We start from the raw sequence: 27,493 nt of genomic DNA, 5'->3' as shown, positions 1-27,493 counted from the left end.
TTATTTACTGTAATCTTTAAGTGTTCAAAGCTCTCAGGACTCTTAAAAAACAAACAAAAAGATGAGACGTTCTTTCACAGAATCACAGAATGGCCGGGGTTGGAAGGGACCTCTGGAGATCATCTAGTCCAGCCCCTCTGCTAAAGCAGTCTGACATTGCTTGTTCTCATGACTCTTAAGGGTTTTTCAGGGTTGGGTTTTGGGTTTTTTTTGCCTTCCTATTCCTGTAGATTCATCATTTCCTGTGTGGTAGTGACCAGAACACTGTCCTCGAGGGCTTTTGTTTCTGTGTTCAGAAGCACCACACACAGCAGCCATGAATTCCGTGCTGCTTTAAAGTCTGTTGGTGGAGAAAGCAATACTGGATTGTAGCAATAGTCAGATAATGTGAAGGCAGGTGCCACAGATGGAAAGCAAGCAAAAAAGTAGTGTGCTTATGTGATACACTAACCTGTGAAGGAGTTCACATCCCTAAGCAGTGTTACTCATCTTGAATTTGGGCTGCCCATCAGCTGGGTGGCAAGATGCTCTGTAATAGTAGAATTAGCAACCAAGAGTGAGATGGGAAGAAGGAACTTATACCAGCTTCACCACCTAAGGCATAATACTCGGCGACTGCAAAGCTGCCATCTGCAATGCAGTGTACCAGGCTGCTGTAAAACAAACTGAGACTGGTGTGATTCTAGTGTGGTATTTCCACAGTTAGTACAACATAATTTATAATTTCATATGATCGTATTTTGCTGTCACGTGATAACTAGGCTTTCTGTGATGATAGATGATATAAACAGGATATTTACACATTTTAGAAGACAGCAGCGAATTGACAGTGAAATACACTTTTCATTTGTCCTAGTTAAGTGTGCTCTGATATGTGTGTTTCAACTAATGGAGATAATAAAGGAGAGGGGAAGGGTACCAGAAATCAAAAGGGTATTACATGGTCAGAAAATAAAGAAAAACAAAGTTATATTAGATGTAAGATATTTAACATTTTTCAAAAAGTTGGAGGGATTAAAGGGAAAGTTTTGCAGTAGTAACTTGACTATTGAATGGAACTGTTGTTGCTTCTTTACAATGAAAAAATACAACTTGCTAGGTTCTGTACTTTTGAGTAGTGATATATCTGCTAGTGAAGAGAGCCGAGCATGCGTAAAGATGATAAACTTTTATGCCTTTTTCTTTAAGTTACCGAAAATCAAAATTTGTAAATGGAAAAAAAGACTTAAATACTCTTCCTTGTGCAGAGACAGAGACCTAATTTTGAAACTGCAGGTGTAAAGCAAACGCCTTTCCAAGGGGCGGCAGATGGGTGTGCTGGGAAATGAACTTGCTATCCCAGTGTATTTGTTATAATTTAGCTCCTGGGAGTTGCATGCAAACACACGACATATAGTCTACAACATATGGAAAAGGAATTTATCTAATATTGTAACTTTAAAAATTAGGAACTTAGGAAATACTCTGTATAGAGACTGTTTTCAAGGAAAGTGGATTTAAGGGAAGATGGACAAAGTGTAGCTATCAGGTGAAGGGACAAGAAATGCCTTATTGAAGGGAACTGGAAGGTTTTTTTGAGCTATCATGAGTAGTATTACAGACTTGGCCTGGATCCTTTCAAAGATAGTCACCAAATCTTTCTGTGGCTATGCTTATTGTTTGCATCCGCTTTGTTGCCATGCCAGCATAACTTTTGGCTTTGGGCCTTAAGTTTTCCCCTGAAACGGAAGGTTTGTCACAGTATGACTTCCCTAAAATCAGCAAGATAGTGATAAGATGGTTATCTCGCTGTCCTTAAAATATCCACTGAGTCAAATGAGAAGAATGGAGAAAGCTGCTTCTATGTCAAATGCAGGGTATAATGCATGGGGAAGTATTTTGAGATTAGTATTTAAAAGCATAATTTTTTCCAAAATTTTCATCTCTCTATGAAAAGTTTCTCTGCAGAAACTTGCCTTCTCTTAGCCTCTAGAAAAAGAAATGGTGCATCTTGTTAATAGGAATCTAAGAATTTAAGCAAAACAAGTATGTATTGGGAACGGGATGCACTATTGAATTTGTGAAGAATGGTGCTCTTAGCTTTTGTAAGGACATGACTTACAAAGTGAAGAGCTAATTCATGGTCACTGTATAGTCACTTAGATTATAATTTAGAGTCCTATAGCTTTAAGCCAAACTTAGTTTGAAGGATGGTTACAGATCTGAATGTGTGGGCCGTGGAATGTCAGACTGAGATGAAGATAAATTCTTTAAAATCGGTATGGGAGGGGGAGGGGAAGAGATTTTAATTGTCTAATTTGAATATTTCCCATTTCAGTGGGCTAAGTATTGAGAGAATGCCTTACATCAGCAGAGGGGACGGAACTGTAAGTTAGCTTTTGTGCTTGGAATTTTAGCTGATAAGAGCTCTGGAGTGGGCCATGTGTAATTCAGGCTAGTTTCAAGAGAGTGGTGTAAAGGTAGTAATTACTTTGTTAATATCTGTGTTTTCTGTGCTTGTCGCGAGATACCTGTGCCCTTGTTCTTGCAGCAGTTGCAGGAACTGTTAGATGTTAGAAGTTAGTATTTGCTAGATGGTGATCCCAGAAATAGATGCAGAAAAAAAGTGGTAAAGCTTCTCCTTGTTCTCCCCGCGCCAAAAGCAGAAGGGAGGTTTAGAATTGTTTAGAAATAATTGTGCAGGAGAAAGGAAAGGAGTGGTCTGAGAGGTTCAGGTACAGCAAGGATAAGAACAAGAAAGTGCAAAATTGATGGTGAAGGTGTTGATGAAGATGCAGGAAAAAAAACTCAAGTGATGCGAGAAAGCTGTTTGAAACACCACTTAAATGATCTAAAAGTATTTCTGAAAAGTCTGGTGAGAATGTATTTAAGCACTGCAACTTCCAGCCGAAGTTGTCTTGCAACTTTTGACTCACAAAACTTTGTCATACTTAACCCTCTCCTTAAAAATTAATGCCTGCAACCCTTTGTTTTGGAGATTAAACAACTGTCCCTATGAGAAACCTTTGGAGTTGAAAACTTTCTCACCCACCCTTTGCTGCAGCAGGGTCTCGAGACAGGCAGATCGAATGACTTGGCCCTGTCTTGCTGTCATGTCAGTAAAGAGGACTATATGATGACCTAATGGAACTTTTGCAGCCCTTACTACCTATAGACACTCTCAAGTCATCTTAAGCAGCTGACAAATTCAGTTGCAAGAGTGAGCAACTGCCTCAATACTTGCCAAATGTTTCCACTGCCAGTATACCCCGGTATATTCAGTGATGTGTAACATACCCCATGCTATCTGCTAAAGCTTCTTAGTTTCCCATAAGCACAGGGGTATCAGGGTTTCACTTCAGCTTTGATGCAAAGCTTGCAATCTTCCTCTTGTCCTTAAGATTTTCAGGTTCCTAGGTGATTGCAAATGCTAAACCCAGGTCTCTGCAGAGCCTAGCTTGCTTGCATGTTATTAAATAACAGATGTCCTTCAGACTTATTCTGGGGCTACCACTTTGTGGGCAGAGCACCTTCACAGAGTTTAGCAATCCTTTATCTGTTCATTTGGTATTTTTTGCACTAGTAGGTCCCAGCCTGAATCACGTAAGCCAGTGTCTTTCCTTTCAACATGCAAGCTTGCTGTCTGATCCAGACTACATCTTTCAAGACACATTCTTTCTTAGGGCATCCTTAATTCTCTCAGATTTTTTTTTTTTTTGTCTTTGAATCACATACCCTGTAATGATTTTTTTTAATTTTTTTTTTTATTTTTTTAAAGTCTGTCATGGAGAGATTCTTCCTCAGTTCTGTGTGACAAAGGATCCTTCCTCTCCCTCCATCCAAGATGTTGCCCCAATTTAAGACATTCTTCTTTACAGGGTGTTCTGTCTCTCAGTGTGCCTAAATTTACATGAGCCACTTGATGCAGTCATTGGCCAGGATACAAATCTGTTGCTTGTAAAATTTGGGCCCATTGAGCTTTTTCAGTAATTCATAGTCATTTGGCTATTTCAGTCCCTGACTCTATTATAGCTGTGATTTATTAATCTCTTGATAGCTCTCCAGGATGCACTATTTGTATCATTTTTTTGGTATTGATTCTAGACTTTTCCACAGCAAAAAGCTGAACTTACCTGTAGTTCTGAGTCTTACTTTCCAGCTGCTGAAGTTCTGCAACTTTAGCAAAAGGGGCTGTTGCTTGGTTTTTGAATAATGATGCTGATTTTCCTTTCCCTAGAAAAATACTCTGATCTACTTTCGCTGCTCCCATTTTTCATGAACTTCTAAATACAAAGATTTCATCTACTTGAAAACTGGGGTTTAAAATATTAACATTTTATTTGGGAAGAATCTGTGGGGTTTTGTTTTATTTTAAAGGAAAGAATCAAGCAAATTAAAAAAGAAAATGCTGAATCCAATACTTTTTTCTTTTCAGAATTCTGAGTAGATTAGTGAATTCCATCTTGAAAATATAAAGGAAAAATGAGCTGTACCTTCTGCATACAATTAAAACAGGAGGTATTAGAAGGCAGTAAAGTGATCTGAGGGATGCATGTATGGCTATTTTCTTCAGCAGTGACCAAAATTTCCTCCCTGCTACCTGTGGTTTGCTGTCCCCTCAGTTATGTTAATACAAGTTTTTGTAGGGTGCATTGCAAACCATATTGCTAAAATGATCCAGGTAAATGATCCAGTCTGAAGAAGCTTTTTCGATGTATTTCTTTTGTGCGAGCTATTTGTCCTGTGGCATACTGGATCAGGGAACTGCTGGTGGTTAAAACTAACGCAGCTCAGAAAAAAACAATTAATTTGCAGACAAATCAGTTCCCTGATCTGACTTGCTCAGAAGATTTGTGAGTGCTCATATCAGCACAGTGAAGGAGCAGGAACATGACAGGGTTGGGGGGAGGCAGAAATTCCTGTTCTGGCAATGCCCCACATTTATATTAACTTAAACAAATTATTAAACTCTATGCTTGCCAAAAAAAATAATAAATTGATTAGTCTGTAGCTGGATCATCTCCTTGAACTGGCTGTGCCCTGTGTTGCATAAGTACTAGTGTTGGTGGAAGGTATAGGATGAAGGGTGGACTGTGGCAACATTTCTTTTCCTGTAATTGTCTTGGAACTACACCTAATGTTTTAGCTCAATGAAGTCTATATGTAACATTAATATCCATGCTTCTCACCTTCTGTGATTTCTCATCCAAGTACTGATATGACCTTAGGCTGATGAGCGGAGCTATTTAAAAAAAAAAAAAAAAAAAGAAAGAAATCTTGGTTGGCAACCAGCTTCATTTTTACAAGGTTATTTTACACTCCTGCAGAACAATACGTAATTCAGACTGGTTCCTTCAGGCACTTGCTCAAGAGAAATCTTTGTACGGTATTTTTCTATAATTGCATTAGTGTGGAAACTTGGTCTCTCTAGCAACATTTAGCAGTAAGGTGATAAAGTAATACAAGTTTACATAGGTCTATATTAGGAGCTGCTGCATCTGGTAGCCCTGTATAGAGAAGACTGCTGAGCTCCTTGTGGCCGGGTCCACAAGGATGTATTCCCAAAAGGTGCACATGTACACTGTGTGTGTATGTACTGCCAGCCATACAGAAAACGCAGCAGTCACACAAACATGGATGGCCTCATCCTTCCCCTTCACTGTCTGACTGGGATGGAAGCCTGTTTGTAGAAAATACAGATGTATACAATATGGATCCCTCCAGCAAGTGGCCTTGGGCTCTTACTCTGCTCAGTAGCTGGTCCCTGGATCCCCTGGTCTCCCAGTTGCCTCACAAACCTGCACCGGGTCTTTCTGGCAGCTGGTCTAGATTTATGACCTTACTAGTGGCCAGTCCTGAAGTGTACTGGTCCCTCCAGTAGCCAAATCTCAGACCTTCTGGTCTCTCCAGTATCTGGCCTGCACTCAGGGTTGCTCCAATTCTTGGCTCCCAAGCGTGCTTGCTGGCTAGTCCAGCTTGGTGTTTGCCAGAAAGCACGCTGACAGGCAGTACACGTGGGCTCTGGCCTCTGCTTGCTGGGTGCCCCAAGCACTCGGGCCCTGTGAGCTGTGGTACGGCTCCAGTCGCTGGCAGGTACGCTTCCAGGCAGTCGTGCACGCAGAGCAGAGATTCCCCTCGCCCGGGAAGACAGTTACAAATGTAGTCTAACAAGGAGGTATGACGAACTGCAGCGATCAGTCGCAGGGCACGGCTGCACAACCATTCGGAGCAGCCACCTCTTTAGATCCACCTGGCCCCTTTTATCCCTTTTTCCCCAGTATCTTCCTACACTTGTTCTGTCCCAAACCACTTTCATCCCTCCCTTTTCTTGCCTTCAGTTCTTCCTCTAAAGATCCTGTACTATGCCTTCTGCAATCCGCAAATATTCTTCCTGACATCTCACAGTGAGTCCCATACCCAGTGGGCCGTGACCCCCCCTTCAGTCTGCGAGGTGATGTGGAGAGCCTCTCCTGTGGGCTCGTCTGTCTGGATCTCACCCCCAGCCCACGGGGCTGCTTGAGTTTCTGACAGCCCTGGGAGCAGCTGGGCTGAGGGCTCCGTGTCTTTCATTCGGGTTACTGGAGTTCTTCTGCCTGGCACTGTTCATCTGTGCTCTTTTGTGGGGAGGAGCCTTTAATCACACAGCCCAACACAGACTTCTTTATTTTGGTCACTGAGAAGTCAAGAGACTGGCACTGCACAACTGCTTCCACAGCAGAGGGTGCAGCGGAGGCTCACCTGTGACTCCTCCGTTTTGATACTGCCAGAACTTAAATTATCTGAGGCACGTTCAAGTTTTAATTTTTTTTTTCAGTTACTGAAGAACAACCAAGTGCATAAATAAGGGGGGGGGGGGAAGGGAAAGCCACCAGCTTTCTACTCTTAATCTTTGCGAAGTGTGGGGAATTTGGGAAGGATTAGGTGTTTAAAAGGGACGGTTTTCATAGAGTTATTCTAACCACATGAGTATTTTGTTTCTCAAATTCTAGTATTCAGACTGTAAAATGCTTTATTTAATCTTGGCTTGAAAGCAATTCCAGCAAAGTGGACTGGTTGCAATTTTGTTAGGTGGTACGGACAGGCCGAGCCTCAGAAATGGTTCCAAACGTGTTTATTATTCTAAATGCTAATTGATTTTTAGCAGTTGAAAGTGTCCCTTTGTTTAGTTTTAATTTCTTCTTTTGAATATGGTTTGTGTCTGCTTTGTTTTTTTTTCCCCCCTCTGAGCAAACAAGTTTGTACCTAGATCTTTATAGCCTTAAGATACATCAAACTATAATTAGACTTCTCTTTCCTTCACCCCCCTTCTAGGCTCCCTGCTTTCAAGGCCGAACATGTTAAGCTCGAGAAGCTTTGCCACTATCTCAAATGGCGTTTGTTTCCACCCTCTGGACTCTATTTTTTCAGTGGTGTACGTTGTTTTTCAAACTTCGTTTTTGCTTTGTGTATTTGAGAGCACCTTCCCTTGCATCTGCAGCTTTTTCTGTCTCCGATTTGTTGAGTTTAGAGCAGAGAAATGTAAAGCCTTGTGTGCATTTTTACGTGAAGTCTTGGCTTAAGGTGCTACGTCTGCGTTTTGGAGCAGACGTTAGCGCTGCAGGCACACAGCCTATGCCCACCTTCTTCATGAGAACCAGGGGTTTATCCCGAAAGAACGCCCGGACGCGTTACTATCCAGCGGGTTGCTGCCGGGTGGACATCAGCAAACCCCAGCACCGCCGCGCTCCCGGGCACTGGCCAGTGTGGGGACCGGCCGCAGGCTCCCGCCGCACCCCGCCTCGGTCGCGCCGCCTCCCCGTCCCGGCGGGCCGAGGGGCGACGCCGCCGGCGCGTTTCGGCGGGCGCAGCCGCGGGCCGGAGGCGCAACAAAAAGCCCATTCAGCGCCGGGACTGGCGGCTGGCGCGTCGCTGCGGCCCCGGCCCGCGGCGGCGGTGGCGGCCTCTTTAAGAAGCCCCCGCGTAGGCAGCCGGAGCGGGCTGCCGAGCGCTGGAGAAGCTCAGCTTTGCGGCGAGGCCCGCGCCTGAGTGTAACCTACCCGGCTGGAGGATATGCCGGCCCTGATTGACAGCGGGGCCAGCGCCGTGCAAATGGCGGCGGGCGGGCGGGCGGCGCGGCGCGGCCGGGGGCTCTCTCGGGGAGCTCGCTACAGCCGCCGCCGCGCCCGCCGCCCGCGCCCCGCAGCGCCCAGCGCGCCTCACGAAGCAATTGTTGCTTTTTTGGGGACGTCGCTACGTGTAAAATCATCTCGAGCGCGGTTTCAGTTTGAGATACGTGTGAGAGAGCTAGGGAGATGTGTCAGAGCTTGTTACTCAAGCTAAATTAGGTAATTTTTAGCTGGGTAACGTGCTAATCTTTAAACCTTTATGTTTTTAAATCCTGCGTGTGTCTGGTCTCTTCATACAAAAGTGTATTTTGCTTGTTTCTTCTCGTCTTCTTCAGTCTGAAGCCTTATGTAGGTCAGGCTTGGCTTAAGCAGATTTCCTGAACCTGCGTCAGCTTAAGCTGAAGGAATTTTAATAAACCCTCCCTTGTAGGCGTGGGCCTAAATGAGACTAGCCTAGTTAAGCCTGATCTTTTTCTGTTTGTGAAAAAGAGCTGAGCAGAGCTAGGGACTGCATGGTGGCTTCACAAACGGCTTCCTTAATTCAAAGATAACAATGGTTGGGAAGGCCAGATCTTCTAATTTTACCTTATCTGAAAAGCTCGATTTGCTAAAACTCGTGAAGCCATACGTTAAAATTCTCGAGGAACATACGAATAAGCATTCTGTAATAGTGGAGAAAAACAAATGCTGGGATATCATAGCTGATAACTACAATGCCATCGGAGTAGATCGCCCTCCTCGCACTGCACAGGGCCTGCGCACGCTCTACAAGAGGCTCAAAGAATATGCCAAACAGGAGCTATTGCAGCAAAAGGAGACTCACTCAGATTGTAAAAGCAGCATTTCCGAGCCAACCAAGAAAGTTGTGGAGATGATTCCACAGATTTCCAATGTGTGTTTAAGAGACAGGAGCGGTGTTCAAAGGTGAGACGATTCTTTTTATTTTGTTACTGAATGAAAACTATGGCGCCTCCTATCTACGCTGTAACGTTTTGCTTGTGTTAGGCTCCTAAAGGAAATGTTTGTCAGAGAGAATCCCCCCATGAGGAACAATGACAAAATAATATTGCCTTTGTTTTATGGGAAGCTTTATGGTGACTTAGCACTGCATTCATTTTTTTTCAGCTCTCACAAAGCCTGTTTCAGAGTCTTTGTCATACTCTGGAAAGTGAGGGTTAAGAGAGAATCAGAGAGAAATAGTAGCTCCAACCTCTACCCCTCCCCTACCTTTTAATAGGCAGATTATTCAAACACTGGCAGAGTGATGGCTATTCTCCTCCATTTAAGGTAATACTGCAGTCATTTTGCAACATATGGAACTATTACCAGTTTATATAGGATTTTTAATAAAGTTAGTTCACAGGGCTAAGGTATCTTACTTACACACCTTTTTTTCTCTCATTGATGTTTGCATGTTATATTTTAACTGATCCAAATCCTTAAAAAAATATATCTCCCCACAACACAATGCCTTTTTGAGTGCAAATGTTTTTTTAAATTATACTTTTCTTGCATTGACGGTGGTTCCCTGAAACTGGAGCAAAGCTAATTGCAGTCTAAACTCCAAGCAGTTCTGTACTGTATGTTAGGTAGTTTAAATACAGAGAGAAACTGAGAGGTACAGCACTAGAAGTTTTCTTTTTTTGTAGTTTTGCTTTTTTTTTAGCTGCTCAGTAAAGTGAGACACACTGTCTAGATTTGAGCCAGACATAATACAGGCAGGCAGCATGCAGGCTTTCTCCCACAGCTGGCTAATGCCCCTCATATCTGACTTGCAACACTCTGCTGGTTCTGTATTGGTCCTTGAGGGATCAAAAAATGCCTGGGTCAGGTTTTGGTTCCTCCAGATTCAAAAACTAAGCTAGGGAGGAGGAAAAAAAAAAAGTCAAATAACTCTCCAGCAGCCTTGAGAAAGATCTGATTTTTCTTATTTTCCCAAGCAGATTAATGAGAAGTGAACTTGCCGTATTTTAATCAGATATACTGATAGTCGGTGCAGCAGCATAACACTCTAAGAAAAGCTGGCATGCGCACAGACGCTGTATTGGATTCATGGTGCCACTGGTTGAACTGAATGGTAACAATTGTCTAAATCCCAACGTGCCAGATGCTCTAAAAATATGCTGTTGTGGGTCCTTTGCGTAAAGAAGTCTGAAGCAACTGGGCTGTGCTCCTGCTCCTGGTGAATGCCCCTGGAGGAACCGTTCCAAAGAATTCTCTGGAACAAAATGAGGCTTTTAATTGCGCTAATAAAGGTTGCAGTGTCTTGACTACCAACTTTTGTAAGGAGGAAAAAAAAATAGTGTGAGAACTTTGGTTTGTAGATCGGCTTATAAAAAGCACTGACGCTTTTCATGAATGATTAAGAGCTAATGATCTCCATAGTTTGTCTCCTATAATTTAAACATTTTTTGCAGTCCCTTACGGGTCTGGGAACATTGACTTGGTTACTGCTTACCCAAAATGGTTGTTCCTAGGACAACCAATACACTGTGTGCTGAAGGAAAATAATACAATTTAAAAGATTATTTTTTCCCCTGCCCAAGTACATCATTATTTAATAGTTATAATTTTAACTCCTGAGTTGCATTTCACCCTAATTTTCAAAACCCTGTGTTGGGTTTTAACTCACCAGGACATGGCTTAGGTTTGTAGGAGGGAAGTACAACTTACAATGACTCCAAATTCTTAATCGCACCATTAAGCAGTTTCTAGCTCCTTGTGATTAAACAAAACCTGGTGAATCACGGGTGCCTGCAGGGTTATAAACACCGTCCCCCAATTGTGGTAACTGTTGTTTGTCTTTCTTTCAGTCAAGTTGTCAGAAACAACATTAGTAACCACCATACAGGCGGCTCTTTTGTTTCTCAATTCCTTCTTTCTCTCTTTGCTGTCTAAATTGTTTTCCTTTTAAGACACTGACTCTAAGGAAAAAAAAAAAAAAGAAAAAGAAGCCTGATCAGGGTTACCTGAAGATTTGGTAATTTTCTAGTGCTGTGTGGATTACACTTTAAGAGATGGATTTTTCACTGTTTGGAGGCTCTAGTCTATGTTAGACTAGATCTTACCTATCTTTCTTCTCTTTAACCTCTCTCACTTTCTCTTTCAGCTTTCTCTCTCTTTTCCTTTTGTCAGTGACCTGCTTCTCCTGCTGGTTGTTTCCACTTTTCTCAGGCTAGAAGCTGGCCAGGAGCCAGCAAATAAGAAGGAGGGAAGCTGTGTTAGAAGCTGTGGTTGTGAAGAGGGGGAAACCCAAAATTACAGTCAGCACTAGGGAAAACAAGTGAAAATTTGTGTGTAGGATAATACTTCTGATGCTCAGTGAGAGAAGTACAAGGAATGTGAGAAAGAGATATACAGGAAAAAGTGAAGCTTTGTGGCATGAGGAGGAGGGAGTAAGGTAATAGAATTGATACTCTATAGGCAGCTCAGGTAATAGTCAATAGAATTAAGATTATCCTGGCATTTTCTTCGGGGAATAAATGAAAGGTCCATTTTAAATACCTGGTTCAGATGGACTTTTCTGGGTTTTAAATCTTCAGTTAAAATAGTTTGGGTGGGTGACAGGATTAATTTCTGGAAAATATATTGCTCTGACCCTGTTGAACATTTTTACAATTGACTATTGAGAAGCTTTCATGCTTTCATTCTAGAAAATGCACTCTCATGTTAATGGATTGCAGGCTAGATCAGGGTCCTTTGGAAATAGCAATTGTGACTGCTTATTGCTTTTAAACCAAGAGTTTTGAAGAGCATGGGAGATATAGAAGAAATGATCGTGCCACCCTTTGTTTTAGGAGTTAGTGCATTTACGCAAGAAATAGGATGTGCAAATTAAATTTCTCCTTTGCTTCTGGGAATTTGAACCCACATCCATTGCTAACCAGGATAGTGTTATAATAATTGTATAGCGTTTCTCAGCTTGTGGATTGTAGGGCTGACAAGGAGTTTAAAAAGTGTAAACAAACACCTCCCACCCCCCAGTTTAATAGACAGCAACTCAGGTCCTCCAGGGTTGGGAAGCATCTGTGGGTGTTACGTTAATCGTGGATCCACTTGCTGCCTTTAGCTGCTAGCAGCAGCTCAGTTCTTCAAGGTTTGGGGAGTGCCTCGTATCTGCAGCCACCAGTTAATGATGCACTGTCTTCAGTATCAGTACCAAGTTAATATATTCCTGTTCCCATGTTACCCTATACTGCTTTCCTAGTCATGCTGAAAGTATTCTTTGTAGATCTGTACTGTAAAATAGATCCAGAAGCTGATCTGGCTTAAAAAAGCATTACCTGAATAAAGGAGTGATGTGCGGAAGTGTAGGGTTACAAACACAGCTGATGGTAGAGAAGTGGCAGGAACAGCTTGAGCCATCAAAGCCAGTGTAATGTCAAATCATGATTTGAGGTGCTGCTGACTCAGGGGTTTACACAAAGACAGATGAGTCAAGTGGGTGTTGTACTTTCAAAAAGAAATGCACAGAACTATAGGCTGTTCTTAAGGGAAGGATACCTGTGTCTTCTCTTGAAGCTTCAGAAAAACATTGAGATCACCGATTCAAAGAGAAGGAGCAAGAATTAGTTTGATTCCCCAATCTACTGGCAGGGTTATCATTTGGGCTCTGGTTTATTCTCTCAAGGCCCTTTGTGTAATTTTATTCAGTGATTGTTTTACATGAAAAAGACCCCAAATACTTGGGTACATGAATCAGAAACGAGGAACACATTACAACAGATACACGTAATAATTTTGGGAGGTGGAAATGATTCTGCCATAGTCCACTCAGTCCAAATTAATGCCCTTTTAAAATCACATTATATATTGTATAAAATCTTTGTCACTTACATGACTTGCTGCTGCTTTGTTTTTAAGTCTCATTTGTCACTAATAGCCTTTCTTGGTTCTCCAGTGTCAGAAGAAGGGCCTGGCAGTTCTCTGTTGGCTGTGCTGCCTTTATAGCAATAGAATCTGAAGAAGACAGGGCTGTGTATGTGTGGTGGAAAGAAGGAGGGGTACAGGTGCTGTTCATGTAACTAAGTAGACTCACAGGCATAGATAGCAGGTAGTGAAGCTTGGGTTACTTACAACTACGCCTTTTAAAAATAGTTTTTAATGGATTGTTTAAATATGATTTTGTGTGTTCTAGTGCTAGTATCGATAAAGAAACAATTGCTGGTACCAGTTCACCACAGGCAATGTTGGATCACCATTCTGCGACAGTCATGATGGAGTTGCAGTCAGAAGAGGATGTCAAACCTCCTCCCTCTTTGATTATAGACTCACAGCAAAATGAGAATTTAGAACAAGAGGAAGAACACCAGCTGGTGCATATTATGGAAAGGTCTCCTTCAACATCAGTGTCTTCAGTTGATATGAGAGTGATGATGTCTCCGTCTCCTGTACCAAGAAGAGATGAGTTTTTTAGGCTTGAGGTTGGAGAACGCTTTAGACCAATGTGTAGTTATGACCCACAGATGTTACAAATGCTGAAAGAAGAGCATCAAATAATATTAGAAAATCAAAGAAAAATTGGTCTTTATGTCCAAGAAAAAAGGGATGGTTTGAAAAGAAAGCAGCAACTGGAAGAAGAACTGTTGCGAACAAAAATCAAAGTAGAGAAGCTGAAGGCAATACGACTACGCCGTGATCTGCCAGAATACGGCAATATCTAAATATTTTATTACCTCTGTCATATTCTTTGAAATACTTAATAATAAATGCTTTCGCCCTAGCAAAATTGTTTCTTGCGTTAATGTGGATGGATCAAAATCTGGGCTTGAGAAATGAAAACATATTTTCCATGTTGTGTTTATGTACCTTAGAAAAATACATTGTATGGGTTTGAATGCACCAACTCTTCCGATCTGAAGTATAATCAAATCTTGTATATTTAAGTGTTTAGGTTGATAAAAATCCAAACTTTTAAAATATTTCTGCTTATCTCTAATAGACTTGTGATGAGCTAATGGAAATTTAGCTCAGCTCTTGTTAAAAGTTTTGATCATATGCATTATTTTTTCAAATAATCACCTATCCTTTCATATCTTAATGAAGTTACAATTTAATAAATACATATAAGAAGGAGGAATAAGACACTATGTTTGAATGTCTTACTCAAGTTGATAAATCTTATGACAGTGGTGAGATTTTGCTGATATATCAGCTTGGAAAACAGAATTACTGGATTGTTATATTTTTTTAATGTTCAGTAGGCAGTTGAGTAAATGTACACCTTTTTAAAAAGTTAATACTTTTTATTGTTGCCAGTGGAGGAGTGTTTCCTTAGGACATTATTAAAATAGAGACAATGAATGCAACGCTTGGTTTTTAAAACTGCATGCATGTGTGATTTGTGTGTACAGTTACCATGATCGTATATTGAGTTATAGTAATTATACTGGTGATCAACCAGAAAAATGTCTGATTTCCTCATTTGCATGCATAATTACTACAGTGCATGTGCAACCAAGACAGTTGCAGGTGCCTTTGATCAATATCACTATGACTATAAGCTACTGAAATGAAGTTTCTGTATGTAAGTAACATGTGACTTGAAATCAACGGAAGATTCTTTGTTATTCTGGGTTCCTTTTATAAATGCTGTTGTTCTGGTCTTTCGATTAGTTTCAAATAAAAAGCCCCAAATGAAAAAGAAATTGATTCTTCTGTCTGTCCTAGTAGCAGCCGTTTCCTCTGCAGTTATGATCAACGTTCATAACTGGAAGAAAAATACCTGGAAAGCATAAGTCGCAGATGATTCATTTCTTCATAATTCTTAGTCTCCTGCTTGTTATGAATGGATCCACAACTGCCTTAGACGTCTGGCACTTATTCTCTGTAACAATACTTTCTCCTTCCTCTAACCTTTAGCACAAAAAAAGGAAGTGAAGCACAGCATCAAGGAAAAAGAGAGAACAAAGGACATATAATTCCTCCTGTGCCTCCCATCTCAGAGGGCCCCAGCAACAGAAAGGACAAAAGCAATAGGAAGGAGAATGTTTCTTCCTGTGGCTGCTTGTAACTGTTGCTCCTGTCACGACTGTTTTCCCAAATTTGCTTCCCTCTCCATTCCCACAGAAGGTCAGTGTGCGAGCATGGGGCACTGGTCTGCATCAGCAGACTGCATGAGCAGCGCACCTCCTTGTCACTCTTCTGAGTGAGTCAGGTTACCGTTGTAGCCACAGGGATAAATGTTTATTGAAAACTGAAGGGCTTAAAAAATTGTAGTTAAAATTTTATGGTAGTGATAGGAGGGAAATAATCTTGACTCATGGTGCCTAGGATAACTTTTAACAGGTTACAGGGAAGCAAGTCTTTTGTTTACAAACTGAGGAAAAATACAGACAGTGAAAACCCATCATCAATACGGAGTTCCCCAATACTTCCTCTTGCAGTTGTTCTTTAGAGAAGAGAGCACTGTAAGTGTTCTGTTGAGAAGTTTTATGTGCGCTGAAGATGGTGATGCCTGAATAAATGGCCTCTGTTTCTGTGCAGTCCTTGGCTTTCTGCTGTATTTTTCAGTTCAAGGACATTGATCTGTTTTTGTGTAGCTGGAAACACTTCAATGAGATACACACTTCCCTGAGTTTGTAAGAATCAAAATACTGATTTTAATAAGTAAGGATTTTACTTGTTCTACTTCTCAGAAATGGGAAACAGCACTAAATTCTTTATACTTGTCATATATTGGAAATGCCTGATCTTATACTTTCAGTTGAAAGTCAGAATTCTGGTTTCCGGCGGTAAGGAATTAGTTTTTATTTGTCGTTTCTATCCAAATGAATAAGTTTTTAGTAGTTCAGAAAATAATTCCCATACAGCTCATTGTCTTGCAGTGGTTTTTGAATTGCAGCTGCTCTTATGTTGGCCACCAAAATGCTCTAGAGACTTTAGAATATTTTCTGTTGAATTCTCCTTGAGCTAGATGAAGAGTTGACCTCCAGGTTTCTATTGGCATAGTATTTTTATTTTGAGGACTAGAACCAGAGGTATTTCCAGTCTTTGAAAGCTTGCAGTCCTTTCTGAACTGACAGGCAAAGTAGATGCAGAACTAGGACTCTGGGTAGAGCAAAGTCGCCCTTGTATTCTTGATACTGGGAGGATGCAAATGAGTAAAGAAATAAAATACGCTGGCCTGGTCAGAACCGTCTCCCTATAATCAGTGTTCTTCCATGTTTGGTTGTTCTGGCTTTGTCTCACTTCGTAGTGGAAGGCCTGTCATTCTTATCTGCAGGCAGCATGTGTGGTTGAGAGATTTCTCGTGCTTCTCATTTCTGTTGTTCTCGATTGTGTTTCTTTTGGTTTCGGGGGGGCTTGGGACAGAGGTGACATCTCTCGAGTCCCTGTGGAGTTTCCTTGTTTCTTTACCAGTAACATGACATTTATTTCCTTTCACTCTAGAAATGTTTCCTCCTTCAGTCACATTATAGTACTCTGTCACGCAGTGTGGTGCTGACTATATGTTACACCTCTCCGTGCTGGTGGATCTGCATTTCTTTCTCACTCCACATCTGCTTTACAGTATCAGGTTATCTGTCTGAGTCAGACTTCTCACTTCTCAGTGCCTGTGTGTTGGTTTTTTTCTCCGTGTATTCCTAATGCGGGTACATGCACCACAGCTGTGGCTAGTCCTTCTGGGCCTTGAAGTGCTATGAATTTTTACTGTTCCAGTGAATGATACTTCGTTAGCATGTGTGAAAGGGCTGGTAGGAAGCACTTCCCTCCTTCAGCCCGTTCTTATCCTCTTTATTGCCATCACTACATCTGGCAGTGCCATTCCCTGTCTGCATGTTTATAATGTGTGTAGTACAAGCAGAGCAATTTTAGGCAAGGACAAATTTATACCATATGTTCATGTCCTTCTACTAAGATAACTGAAATAAACAGGCTTCAGGAGTAATTTAATTACCAACGTCTAAAGCACTTATGTTTAAGATTAAGAGTAAATAACTGTAACAATGATAACTTTGTAATAATTGTGGTAGCATCTTGGGTAACCTCATCTATCTGAGTAATTGTCTAATGTTCAGTCTATAATTTTGTTGGCTGCTCCCTAATTATCTTGCTTTTTTTGTCCCTCTCCACTTCCCGACGTAAGCTTTTGACTCCTGTGGAATCGTCTCTGTTGATGTGCTTGCCTTAGATCAAAATTCCTACCAGGTAGAAATGATAGGAGAGAGTAGTTCAAGACCAGGAGAGATTGGTTATAGCTAATTTTGCTTGTCATACTCTGGCTTTCTAACATTTTCTATCTCACTGGCTTCGATTCCTTTCTTTCATTTGTATTTCTACGCGTTTTCTGGCTTGGGATTTTTACCCCCATAGAAAGAAAATACATAGACTAGAGCTTGCATACTGTCTTCTTTGGGCAGACTTTGTGTCCGCTGGATTTCCAATAGGCAAAGCCATTAAGTTCATATAATTAAAAGAGAGTTGTTTCGAAGTGGGAGGAACAGATGAGGAATTGTGATATCCAGGCTGGCTGGCTAAGCTGTCTTTTAAAATTTCTTGTGTCTTATCTTAAAATGCTTTAGGATGGTTCCACATGAATTTTATCTTTGGTAAAATCATAAAAAGGTTACTCGTGAAGATGATAAAGTGTTGTTTTCCTAAGATGTTGATTACTTTTCTATTTTTCACATGCAAATAAAGAGAAGCCTTTAAAAAGAATGCCTTTTGGCATTTTTCAAGGTTTTAAAAGACATGAAATGTAGCTTCTCAGTGTGTATTTCTAACAAGTCATGCTTTTATTCTGCTTGTAAATATCCAGGTCTTAAATCATTTGAGAAATCTCATTGTCTAAGTCTTAGATTTAAAAAAAAAAAAAGTGTGCTGTTTACAGTAGTTAAAATAATAGTGTGTTAGCTGAGTGTGTAACACACGACTAAATTTCAGTCATTCTGTGACCTGTGCTTCTGTGTTTTATCTCTGCTAAAAATGAAAGCGTTTACCTTGATGTGGGCCAAGTTGCCTGTGTAGTGATGATTGCTTTTAAATGGCATCCAGTTTGTCTGGGCAAAGTTTCCTCCATAGTAAAGATATAATTTCCTGAAGTTCTATTTAATACTAGCTAACCAAATTAGTCTCTGTGAAAAAACCTGCACTTGTTCAATGCTAAAGTAGTTGAAAACCTTGCTTGTGATTTGTGTGTAAGGGGAGGTGGATAAGGGTCAGAGAAACCAAGGAAAGCGCAGCTGTCTGCAGGCACTGGCATTCCCCACTGTCCCTGCCTTTCTGCAGCGCTACGGGATTTTCACACTACTTTATCCTAGTGATTACACAGAACAATTTGTTGATGTATCCAGACATCTCTGAGTGAACATTAACACCTTGTTTGATTCTATTATTCACACAAGAAGAATATAATTTTCACTGAATACTTAATCAGCAGTTACTCCATATGATTTATGACTTCTATTTGCTGTTTAGCAAAACTGCAGACTTGAAAAATCCTACTTTTTTTTTGTATTTTGTGTATGCAAATAGAATTTTTAAAAAAGTCGTTGTTTCCTGGACATTTTCTGGTGGCTCTCAGTTTTCATCTACGGTTAGCATAATCACAATAAGTAGAATCATTTAACATAAATGTCAGCTAAAAAATAATTACTTCAGAATAAGGTGCCCCTTCATAGTCAGTTGATGCCAGGACCCAGTTTGGTTAAGGCTCGGTCATTTTGTTTATAGTATTCGATATGTCACCATTTGCTTACTTGGTATGTCTTTGTATGATCGTTGACAATATTGCTAATGCTTTCTCAAAAATGTCTGTTTTTAAAGCTCAGAACTTTCTGCATGCTTGAAATAAGTAAATCAATTTATAAATTACCAATTCTTTTTAAACAGTAGGACAAAATGTTTATCTAGTTTGGGGATGGGGAGGAGGGATTTTGGACTGCCTGTGGTTAGTTACTACAGCATAATTTGTTTCGTCTATTGTGTCAGATAAAGTCTGTTGCAGTGATCTTGAGTCATATCTGTTATTAATCACTGAAGATGTCATGTGAAAGAAGGTAATTTATCATAAATCTGCAGCAATTTGTAGGTAAATTTTACTTAGCCCACTTGTCAATGGTGTTAATATCATTCAGTGAAGTTTAGAAATGTTTGTGTGGCATGTACCAGAAATGCAGAAGTAACAGTGGATATGTGTAACATTACTATAACTGTGGATACATTTGCTGTCATAACATGGAATTCACTTAGGGGTGCATGTGTAAGCCAAACCCATTAATTTTGACTTGTAAACTTTGCAGATTTCACCTAGGTGATGTTTGCATTGTTTTGCATTGTAAGGAAGCTTTGGCAGTAGGTTGTACATCTGGATGGACTTCCGAGTGACGTTGGTAACATCAGCTATCGGTTTGGCCAAACCACTTTGTGCTGAATTACCTCCTCCCAGGCTATAATGTGTGTGTTCTTGTTACATATTTGTGTTTGTTTATGTCTTTTTGAAGTAGCTCAGCTTTTTTTCTGTGAACCAGACTGAGGGGAGAATACTCTGGTTTGAATGTATTGAATTTTTATGATCTTCTGATGGTAGTGTTCTAGTTTCTCTGTGCTTTTGAAAAACTACTTAAATTTGTCCATGTGGTCTTCGGCCACTCAAATTTGTCTAATTCATAAGTCATTGGCAAACACAGCATTTGGTCATTTTCAAGTTCGTTATACTTCAGATGCAGTCCTTAATTGAACTCTTGGGAGAGTGTTCAACCTGGGCACATTGCACTGATGAGAGGAGGACAGTGATTTCTCAGCTGTGAGCACCTTGAGTGAAAGCAGGAAAGCGTGTCCCTAGTTTTCCCGTTAGCAGGCCAGGCAGCCTCAGTGAGGAAGCTGCTTTTTTTAGATCCAGAGAAGGTGACAGCAAGGATCTCAATCACAACTGCCCTTCTTTCAGGGCGATAAGGATTTCAGAGCTCTTGGACTATACAGCTGGATAGGTCATGGCCCAGGTCTTCTGCGAAAAGTTCAAGACCAGCAATAGCCTGGAAAATAGGGCTTGCAGCTCTGTGATTCAGAGTGCTGCATAGTGTGAGCACAGGTGAGGGCCGAATGTAGCCATAATTGGTTGTTATAATTATTTCTGCTAGATAAAATTTGTTCCTTTCTGAAGAGGTTTTGTTACATAGTTCTATGTGCTAATTTGCTGTAGTTGGATTTTGGAAGAACGCAATTCCTAAGTCAACTTCCAAGACGGAATTAAAGATGTTTTTCAGCAGTTCAGAAGTTAAATATATTTTGAGTGTTTCAGATACTTTAGCTGTGAAGATATAGTGGGCATCTGTAAAGATTGTTTTCAGATGAAATATAGTAGAGATAAATTTGATCTTTTTAAAAATCTTACCCTTCTCTGATGAGTATGCGCATGTACATACTACACCCCCCACCCCCCCCCAATGAGATGTGCATATGGTAAGTTGATAAGAAGAGCTGTGCGTGCTGCAGACGCTTTCAAGCGACATCAAGGGTCAAAGCTGTCCCTTGGGAGCAGCAAGTGGACCCAGTCTGCTGATGGAAAGCTGCCACATCTCCATGTCTTCTAGTGTTTCCTCATGTAAGTGATCAGCTCAGAATAAAAAATAGGTAGCGTTGACACAAAATAGACTCTGTTAAAGGCGTCCTGAATTTATGGATCCCTGCATGGAATCGTCTTATTAATTTGCATTGGAATTTCTGTGCAATTTAAGTTATATCCAATTTTCTTACATCCAGAACCAGCAAAGGCAGCACGGTAAGTGTTGCTTACCTCCACAAGGATGAATTTCTCCTCTTCCCTCCTCCCTCATCTTCCCTGTTCCAGTTTTGCTTTCCTAGTAAGAATTACAACTAGAGCTCTAGGTTTTTGTGCTTGGGCCATAAATACTACTTTTCTGCTTGGACTACTGAATGGATTACATTTATGTACATCAGAGTTATGTAACTTGATTTGGAAAGATTACTCTTTCCCTTTCCAAATACTTCGTCAGCCACTCTGCAAGTAATCGTTGCTGCATAACACATGAAAATTCTCAAAAATATGACTCATCCTTTGTGTGCCTCTTTCCAGGGTAATGTCATAAATTTTAAACAGTCCTGTTTAAATAATTCAGGATAGGAATAGGTTGTGTTTCCTGCTTATGATAGTGGGCATAAGTTTTATTGATTATTTTTATTTTAAGGACTCTTTATTATAATCCAGGGAAATCAAAGATGGCCATTAACAACATGAGCAGTACATTAAAAATGTTTTTCCTTCCAATACGTGCTAAAACAGATGTTAATACAAAGGATACGTGATCTTAAATCCCTTTCTGCCTGCTTGCTTTTTGTTACAAATCTAAAAGTCTGTGTATTTTAGGAACAGAGATTTTGTACAGCGCAGAAGTATAGTTTTATAAAAACCGGTAGAAGTAACAGCAAATACTTCAGAGAATGGCAAGCTATGCATTTTCAAAGTACCACATATGGATTTAGCTGTGTACCTTCTATTAACATTTAAACACAAAAGGATGCATACTTACATCTCTGCAAGCTGCTTCAAAAATTGACTCCTTTTTGAGACGGCTGCAATGAGCCTGTGTTTGTGTAATAGTTTAACTATTTCTTAGTAATTTGGGGTTTTGGTAGTTGAAATATTTGGAATTTTTCTGTTTCTATCCATTTAGACTATCATTTATTGCAATAACATTCAATGTTTACAGAACCCAAGTATAGAAGTTGCTTTCTGACGTGACTTATGCATTTATTTTTTGAAGTAGAAGAGCCATTACTTGACAAATTAATCAAAACAACTTTTGGTGTGGATGGCAACATTAAAAAGTGTAGTAAACAGACAAACTTATTATGGCATTTGACTGGTTCCAACGTTTTACCGAGCTGATCTGGCTTACTGCACCGAATGATGCCTGCAGCATTTCACAATTCTCAATGATGCTGCTTTTTCCTTTGATAATAGGACTTGCACATCTATTTCTGTGGACTTGACAGAAGCTTTCAGCTTAGTTCATTAAATTTTTACAGTGGAAGCTGGGGTCCATTGGATTTTTAGACGGTTGAGAGGTTTAGGAAGAATAGTTTTCTACCATGGAGCTATAATTTTGAAAGCATGGGCTTTCCATCCTCCCTTCTCTGCAGTTGATACCCTTAAGAGGTAAATGTTTCATTAAACAGTGATGAAAGGATTGTTCCTACTTGCTCAAATTAAGTACCTCTACCATCTCTGTTATTGCATGTAGAAGGTTCCTATTTGAAAAGAAAATTAAGGTTACAGACCCAAGTACCCAAAAACTTGCAAATACGCACAACCTGAATCCAGCCTTAATTACATGATTATGAATTATATTTATGTAGGCTTCCTTGCTGGTTCTGGTTCACAGAATGGACTGTGTCCACTTAGCGACCCACTATTCAGTATTTTCTTTCCACCTTTTCGTTCAGTTATAGACTTATGCCTTGGTTTCAGCACACTATTCAAACTATTTTGAATTAATTAGCTAATGTGTTTGTTTTTTTTTCTCTGGTGCCCATCATGATAGTATCTGAATGCTTCACAAATGTAATTACGTTTCACAACATCCTTGTGAGATAAGAGCTTGGTATAATCTCCACTTTTTAGGAGATAATACAGGAATTGAGGCACAGAGAGAATAAAACCAAAAAGCCCCGTTATTACTGAAGGTGCAGACTGAAATCAGGTAGGACTGCATTATCTCAGTGCTGTAGCATACCGTACAGTTAATCTTTCCAAACCACAACTTCCATCTGCACCCGTGAGTGTTCACTGTTACTACAAATGAGGCTGAACCACAAGTCAGGCACTCAGACAAATGTTTACTGCTGAAAAGTTGTGGTTAAATGTGTTCCTTACACCACAGAGTAATTCTAGAAGACAGGCAAGTAACATCCAGTTCTCTAAGGCACAGTTCATCTTATCTGAGTGGACTTTCTGTCCTTGCAATCTCGGCCTCCTTGGTCACACACCTTTTGCAGCTTGCCACAAAGCAGCTGAGGGATCACATAGGAAGCAGCAGCCTCTTTTTTCCTGCAGCTGCCGAGCAGTTCGGTTCTCTGCACTGACTGAACAAGAGGTCCTGCAGCAACATAGTGCAGCGTGTTTTCTGTAAAGACCTTATTAATGCATACGTGCAATGGGGCAGATCAGGTCACGGGAACAGTCTTATTTTTTGACACCTCCAAACTTTGCTCAACTTCACAACCTTAAAACTATTCACTTAGTGGAAACTAGGGTTTGGGGGATGGTGTGGGGGTGTGACGTAGTTTTGTACCACGGGGTTGTAGATGTTAATCTTTTGGCTTTTAGAGCAAATTAACATTTCTAAACAGATTATTCCATATAATTTGATGTTTTCGTCTATGTGAGACAGGCAAGGTTGAAACCCTTATCTTTACCCTTTGGGATAATAAAGTGAATGACTGCATTAGGAGGTCACTGAATTCAGTGTAGACCATTAATACAGTGGCATGCAGTGTTTTGCTCAGTGAGTTTTGCACGTGTTTGCTGACAGCAAAGAAACTGAAAGACTGAAAATTTTTCAGGTTGAAGAGCAGAAAGTATCAAAGGCATTTGGGGGAAAACGATACAGTGATCTGAGCTTTAGCTTCTGCTTTGCCTTCACTGATTTGCCCACTAGAAATTATTTGCCCGATTCTGGGTCCTCCACCAGTCCTAAACTCAGAATTGATTTGGGTTTGTCTTGCAGGGTACAATCAGTGAAATGGGTTGAGTTCAAAAGCTTAGTTGCCTCCATCTGCTATGTTGTGCCTAAATCTCCCCTTGCTCTCCTGCCCCAGCCCTACCCACATGGAGAGCAGCTGCTGAATCTCGTTCTGTAAAATTACATGGAACAGCATAACAACGATAGTAGTTTTATATTGGCTACCTTTAAGACTACCTTGGTAGTCTTAAAATTTGAATTAGTGAAAATGTTAAACTAGAAAGATGGGGGAAGAGAAGTGGGCCCTGTTTACCAGGAGGTTGGGTTGCTCTGTGTGCCCTTCTGGGCTCACCTGCTTGACATCTTTAATGTTGCAATGCCTTGTTGTCCTTAGCTGGTTTCTTCCACTGTCACTTTTCATTTTATTTTCCCTGTCACTGTCTAATCAGCTCCTGTTCTCATTTCTTCTTCTCAAGTCTTCCCTTGATTTCCCATGATGGCTTCCAGCCCATGTGTTTGAGTGAACTTTGAATTTTAAGGGACAGAGATGAGGGGCAGTAAGTTTTTCTTGCACCAGTTTGCTCAGAAAATCCCAAATCTCTTTCTGCTGCTTGGCTCTTATAGTAGACTCCAGTCCCAGTCTGCCCCAGTTATTTTCCCCATCCCTTCTCCTATAATGATCTGTTGTCTTCCTGCTCTTTTTATTCCCTGCTTGGTTTCTAGCCTTTCCCTGGCATGCTCTGATTCCAGCTCTGACTTACCATCTTTTACCCAGTTGTCAAGTTTTCTAACAGTTTAATGTCAGCCTTCCTTTCCAGCAGTAGTCTTTCTTTTCAGGCTTTTTCTCTCAAATTGCTCTTCCTTGTAACTGATCCTTATCCCCTCTGCCATTCTTCCCTGGTTGGTATCAGAAGGTGAGATGGTATCTCCAAAGGAGAGGGGACCAGGAGAAATTCCCTGCTGCCGTGCTTAGAAGAGACCCAGCTTTGGTCTGAGTCATGAGAGCTGTGACTACAGAGAAGGCTATTCTCAGCCTCAGTTAGAGCATGTCCAGTGTGTAATCCTCAGGAAATTAAGCTGCGGAGAATGTGCAAACTGCATTTATTTCCAAGAGCTTTTAGCTTTCAGGAATGGGAAAAGTTTTACCTCAGCCAAAAGAAAAAAGAAACGCTATCTTTTCCCGATTTTTAGATTCCTCTCCAGACTATTGAGTTATTAGAGCTTCTACAAGAAGTAATAGTTTATTATGACTAAAGCTGTATTAATATGTGATTTTTGTTCTCACAAACAGTTACTTTTCTTTCACTGAAAGTTTTTATGGCCATTGTGCATGTATGTGAATATGTATGCTTGAACTGAGGTACCCTGGAAGATGTCATATGGACTGATGAAGGCCTGGCAAAGTTATCAGCTAGGTAACATAAGATCTCCTAATGGAAATCCTCATAGTAATGCACATTCAGCAATCTAGAGGCTAGTTTAATTGGAGTTTCAGGTGAAACCTATGCATGTAAAGTGACTTTGATAGAGATGTTTACAAATATTAAAATATATTTATCATTTGCATTTTTGTTTAAAAATGATTTTGAGTGTAAAACAATGATATTTTTTCAAATAAATATTCCTGCTTGAAATAGCAGTCTTTAGGTGAGTTTGCAAACGATGCTGCTATGTGCGAGATGAATTACATATACATTTTGTGTTTGAAACAGGAGTGCAGAGCATTGGGTTGTGATCAAGCAACTCTGAGATGTAATCCCAGCTGTTATCGACTCCTGTGGTTTTAGGGCAAGCCAGCTTGACTCTTGTCGGTTGCACTCCTCATAAAAGTCTCATAGAAGTGCTGTGAGAAGAGTTATTACATATTTTTCCATCTTTGTGGCAACTAATATACATTTACATGTTATCTTAGTATTAAGTTTATCGTTAGACTGAAATTGCTTTGCAGATGAAGGATGGTGCAGCCTGTGTTTCATATTTCTTTAAATATTCCTCAAATATCTCAGGAGTGCTTAACATACAGATCTTTCATATGGAACAAGACATTTAACTACTATGTAAACATATACATCCATTCTCTAAATGATATGGATTAATTAGATTAAAGGATTTTTTGATTACTTCCTCTGCTCAGAAGATGGAGATGACACTGGCTTTGCGGAGCAGATCGATGGCACACGCGCAGAGTGGCAGAGCACTGCCATCACATTTCAGCTGTAACTCACTCAGAGCTCGTATCTCCTTTCACCTCAGTCCAGATTTTTTGCTCTATCTCCCTTGCTTTTTTAGTTATTCCTTAGTGCTGTAGAGTGAAACTTGAATTCAAGCTGTCTTCTTTCAATTGTAATTTTGCATTGCAACAGTGCTTTTTATTTAGAAGATTCAGAGCGATTGAGGGAAAACTCCCCGTTATTCCATACATGCTTACAATGTGGACATTCAGGTATGGAGGTGTTGGGTAACTCGACAGGTCCCGTGGTTTTGAAATCACCCCAACATAACAGTAGCTGCCACAAAAAAAGGGTCAGCCACCCAGTCTCCTTGTTCTGAACCACATATATCCCTTCCCTGTATTGACTGTAGTTGCTGATGGGATTCATTGAGCTGGCTTGCCTGCAGCTGGTGGATGAGAAGCAGAGGGGGAGAGGGAAGGGAAGGTGAGCTCATGGGCTTTGGCAGCAGCCTACAGTTGGATGGGGTTAAGCCATCCATTAAACTACACCTCAGGCCAAGGTGTCTGGTGCCCTGCTCACTGGAGCATGCTGCACTCCTTACCGTAACACGTTTACAGTGCTGCAAGCTACAGCGTATAGTCCACTGAAAACGCATGTTTGAGTTACCTCTTGTAGTCTTTCATAATGCAGCTGCTTTCTTGGTGCATAGGGAGTAACCTAATGCACTTCATCAATGCATTTTCTCTAAATCTTGCTCATCAGAAACTGGTTAAACTAGTTTGCCATTGGAACGCTCCCCTGTCCCCTCTCCTGGATCCTGTCCCGCTTTCTGTAAATCATCACCTTCCTGAGGCTGCTGAAACTTTTCCTCGTATCAACTAGGCTATGGTTTATATCTTGAAACTTAAGCCCTTGCTTTCTCAACCAGAGAGAGAAAGCTTTTTCTATTTGTGAAAGCTTTTCAAAGCCTTATTAGCCATGTCTTTAAAGTTCCCCAGCCCTTTGTTCTGGGAGGAAAGACATGCCACTTTCTTGAGTTTCTTGATGGTTAAGAAAACTGCACTCCCAGTCTGGACGGTTTGCTGTTTGGGAGAGAAATGAGCGGGCCTGATTTCCTGATCTTTCTCACTGTGGTGTACACGTAGTTCCTGTTACTTATTATTTTGACTCCAAACTGATTAACAGCAGAGCTCAGCATTTACAACTACAGTTTTTCTTTCAGGGTCTCAGCAAACCCAGCTCTATATAAGATACTGTCCACGGTTGGTGAGCAGCAAGGGTTTTACTGGTGAAACTGTTGCTCTCTGTACCCATGTGTCAAACACTGAACTTAGTCCCTGTGCATAACAAACCCGTCTCATTTCAATTCCTGAAAAGTTCCTGACACTGTAGTTATTGAATTTGGGTATTCTGCTATTGCACTGGAATAAATCTTTGAAGCTAAATAGGTGTGATGCTAAATACAAACAAAAATGTTAAGATAAAAAGAAGGTTGAATGCAAGTACCTGATCAGCATTGTTGGTATATAGGTTTAGGTTTTCTATTCAAGGAAATTCTGTGGAAGATAATTTTGAGACAATTAAATTATCT

The 27,493-nt window shown here is 40.6% G+C and overlaps 2 protein-coding genes across 2 annotated transcripts in view; both read left to right on the top strand.

The window, feature by feature from the left end:
- Nucleotides 1-27,493, top strand: part of RAD54B (RAD54 homolog B) — a 63,712-nt gene that overhangs the window by 10,935 nt on the left and 25,284 nt on the right.
- FSBP (fibrinogen silencer binding protein) lies at nucleotides 8,613-13,993 on the top strand. Its single transcript, XM_009962177.2, has 2 exons — nucleotides 8,613-9,008; nucleotides 13,222-13,993. Exons 1-2 carry the CDS (start codon nucleotides 8,638-8,640, stop codon nucleotides 13,745-13,747), a joined length of 897 nt encoding a protein of 298 aa, XP_009960479.1. The 5' UTR covers nucleotides 8,613-8,637; the 3' UTR covers nucleotides 13,748-13,993.

This window comes from Leptosomus discolor, chromosome 5 (genome assembly GCF_034619465.1).
Source record: "Leptosomus discolor isolate bLepDis1 chromosome 5, bLepDis1.hap2, whole genome shotgun sequence".
Classification (NCBI taxonomy): Eukaryota; Metazoa; Chordata; class Aves; order Leptosomiformes; family Leptosomidae; genus Leptosomus; species Leptosomus discolor.
This window is presented reverse-complemented; position numbering and strand designations above follow the sequence as displayed.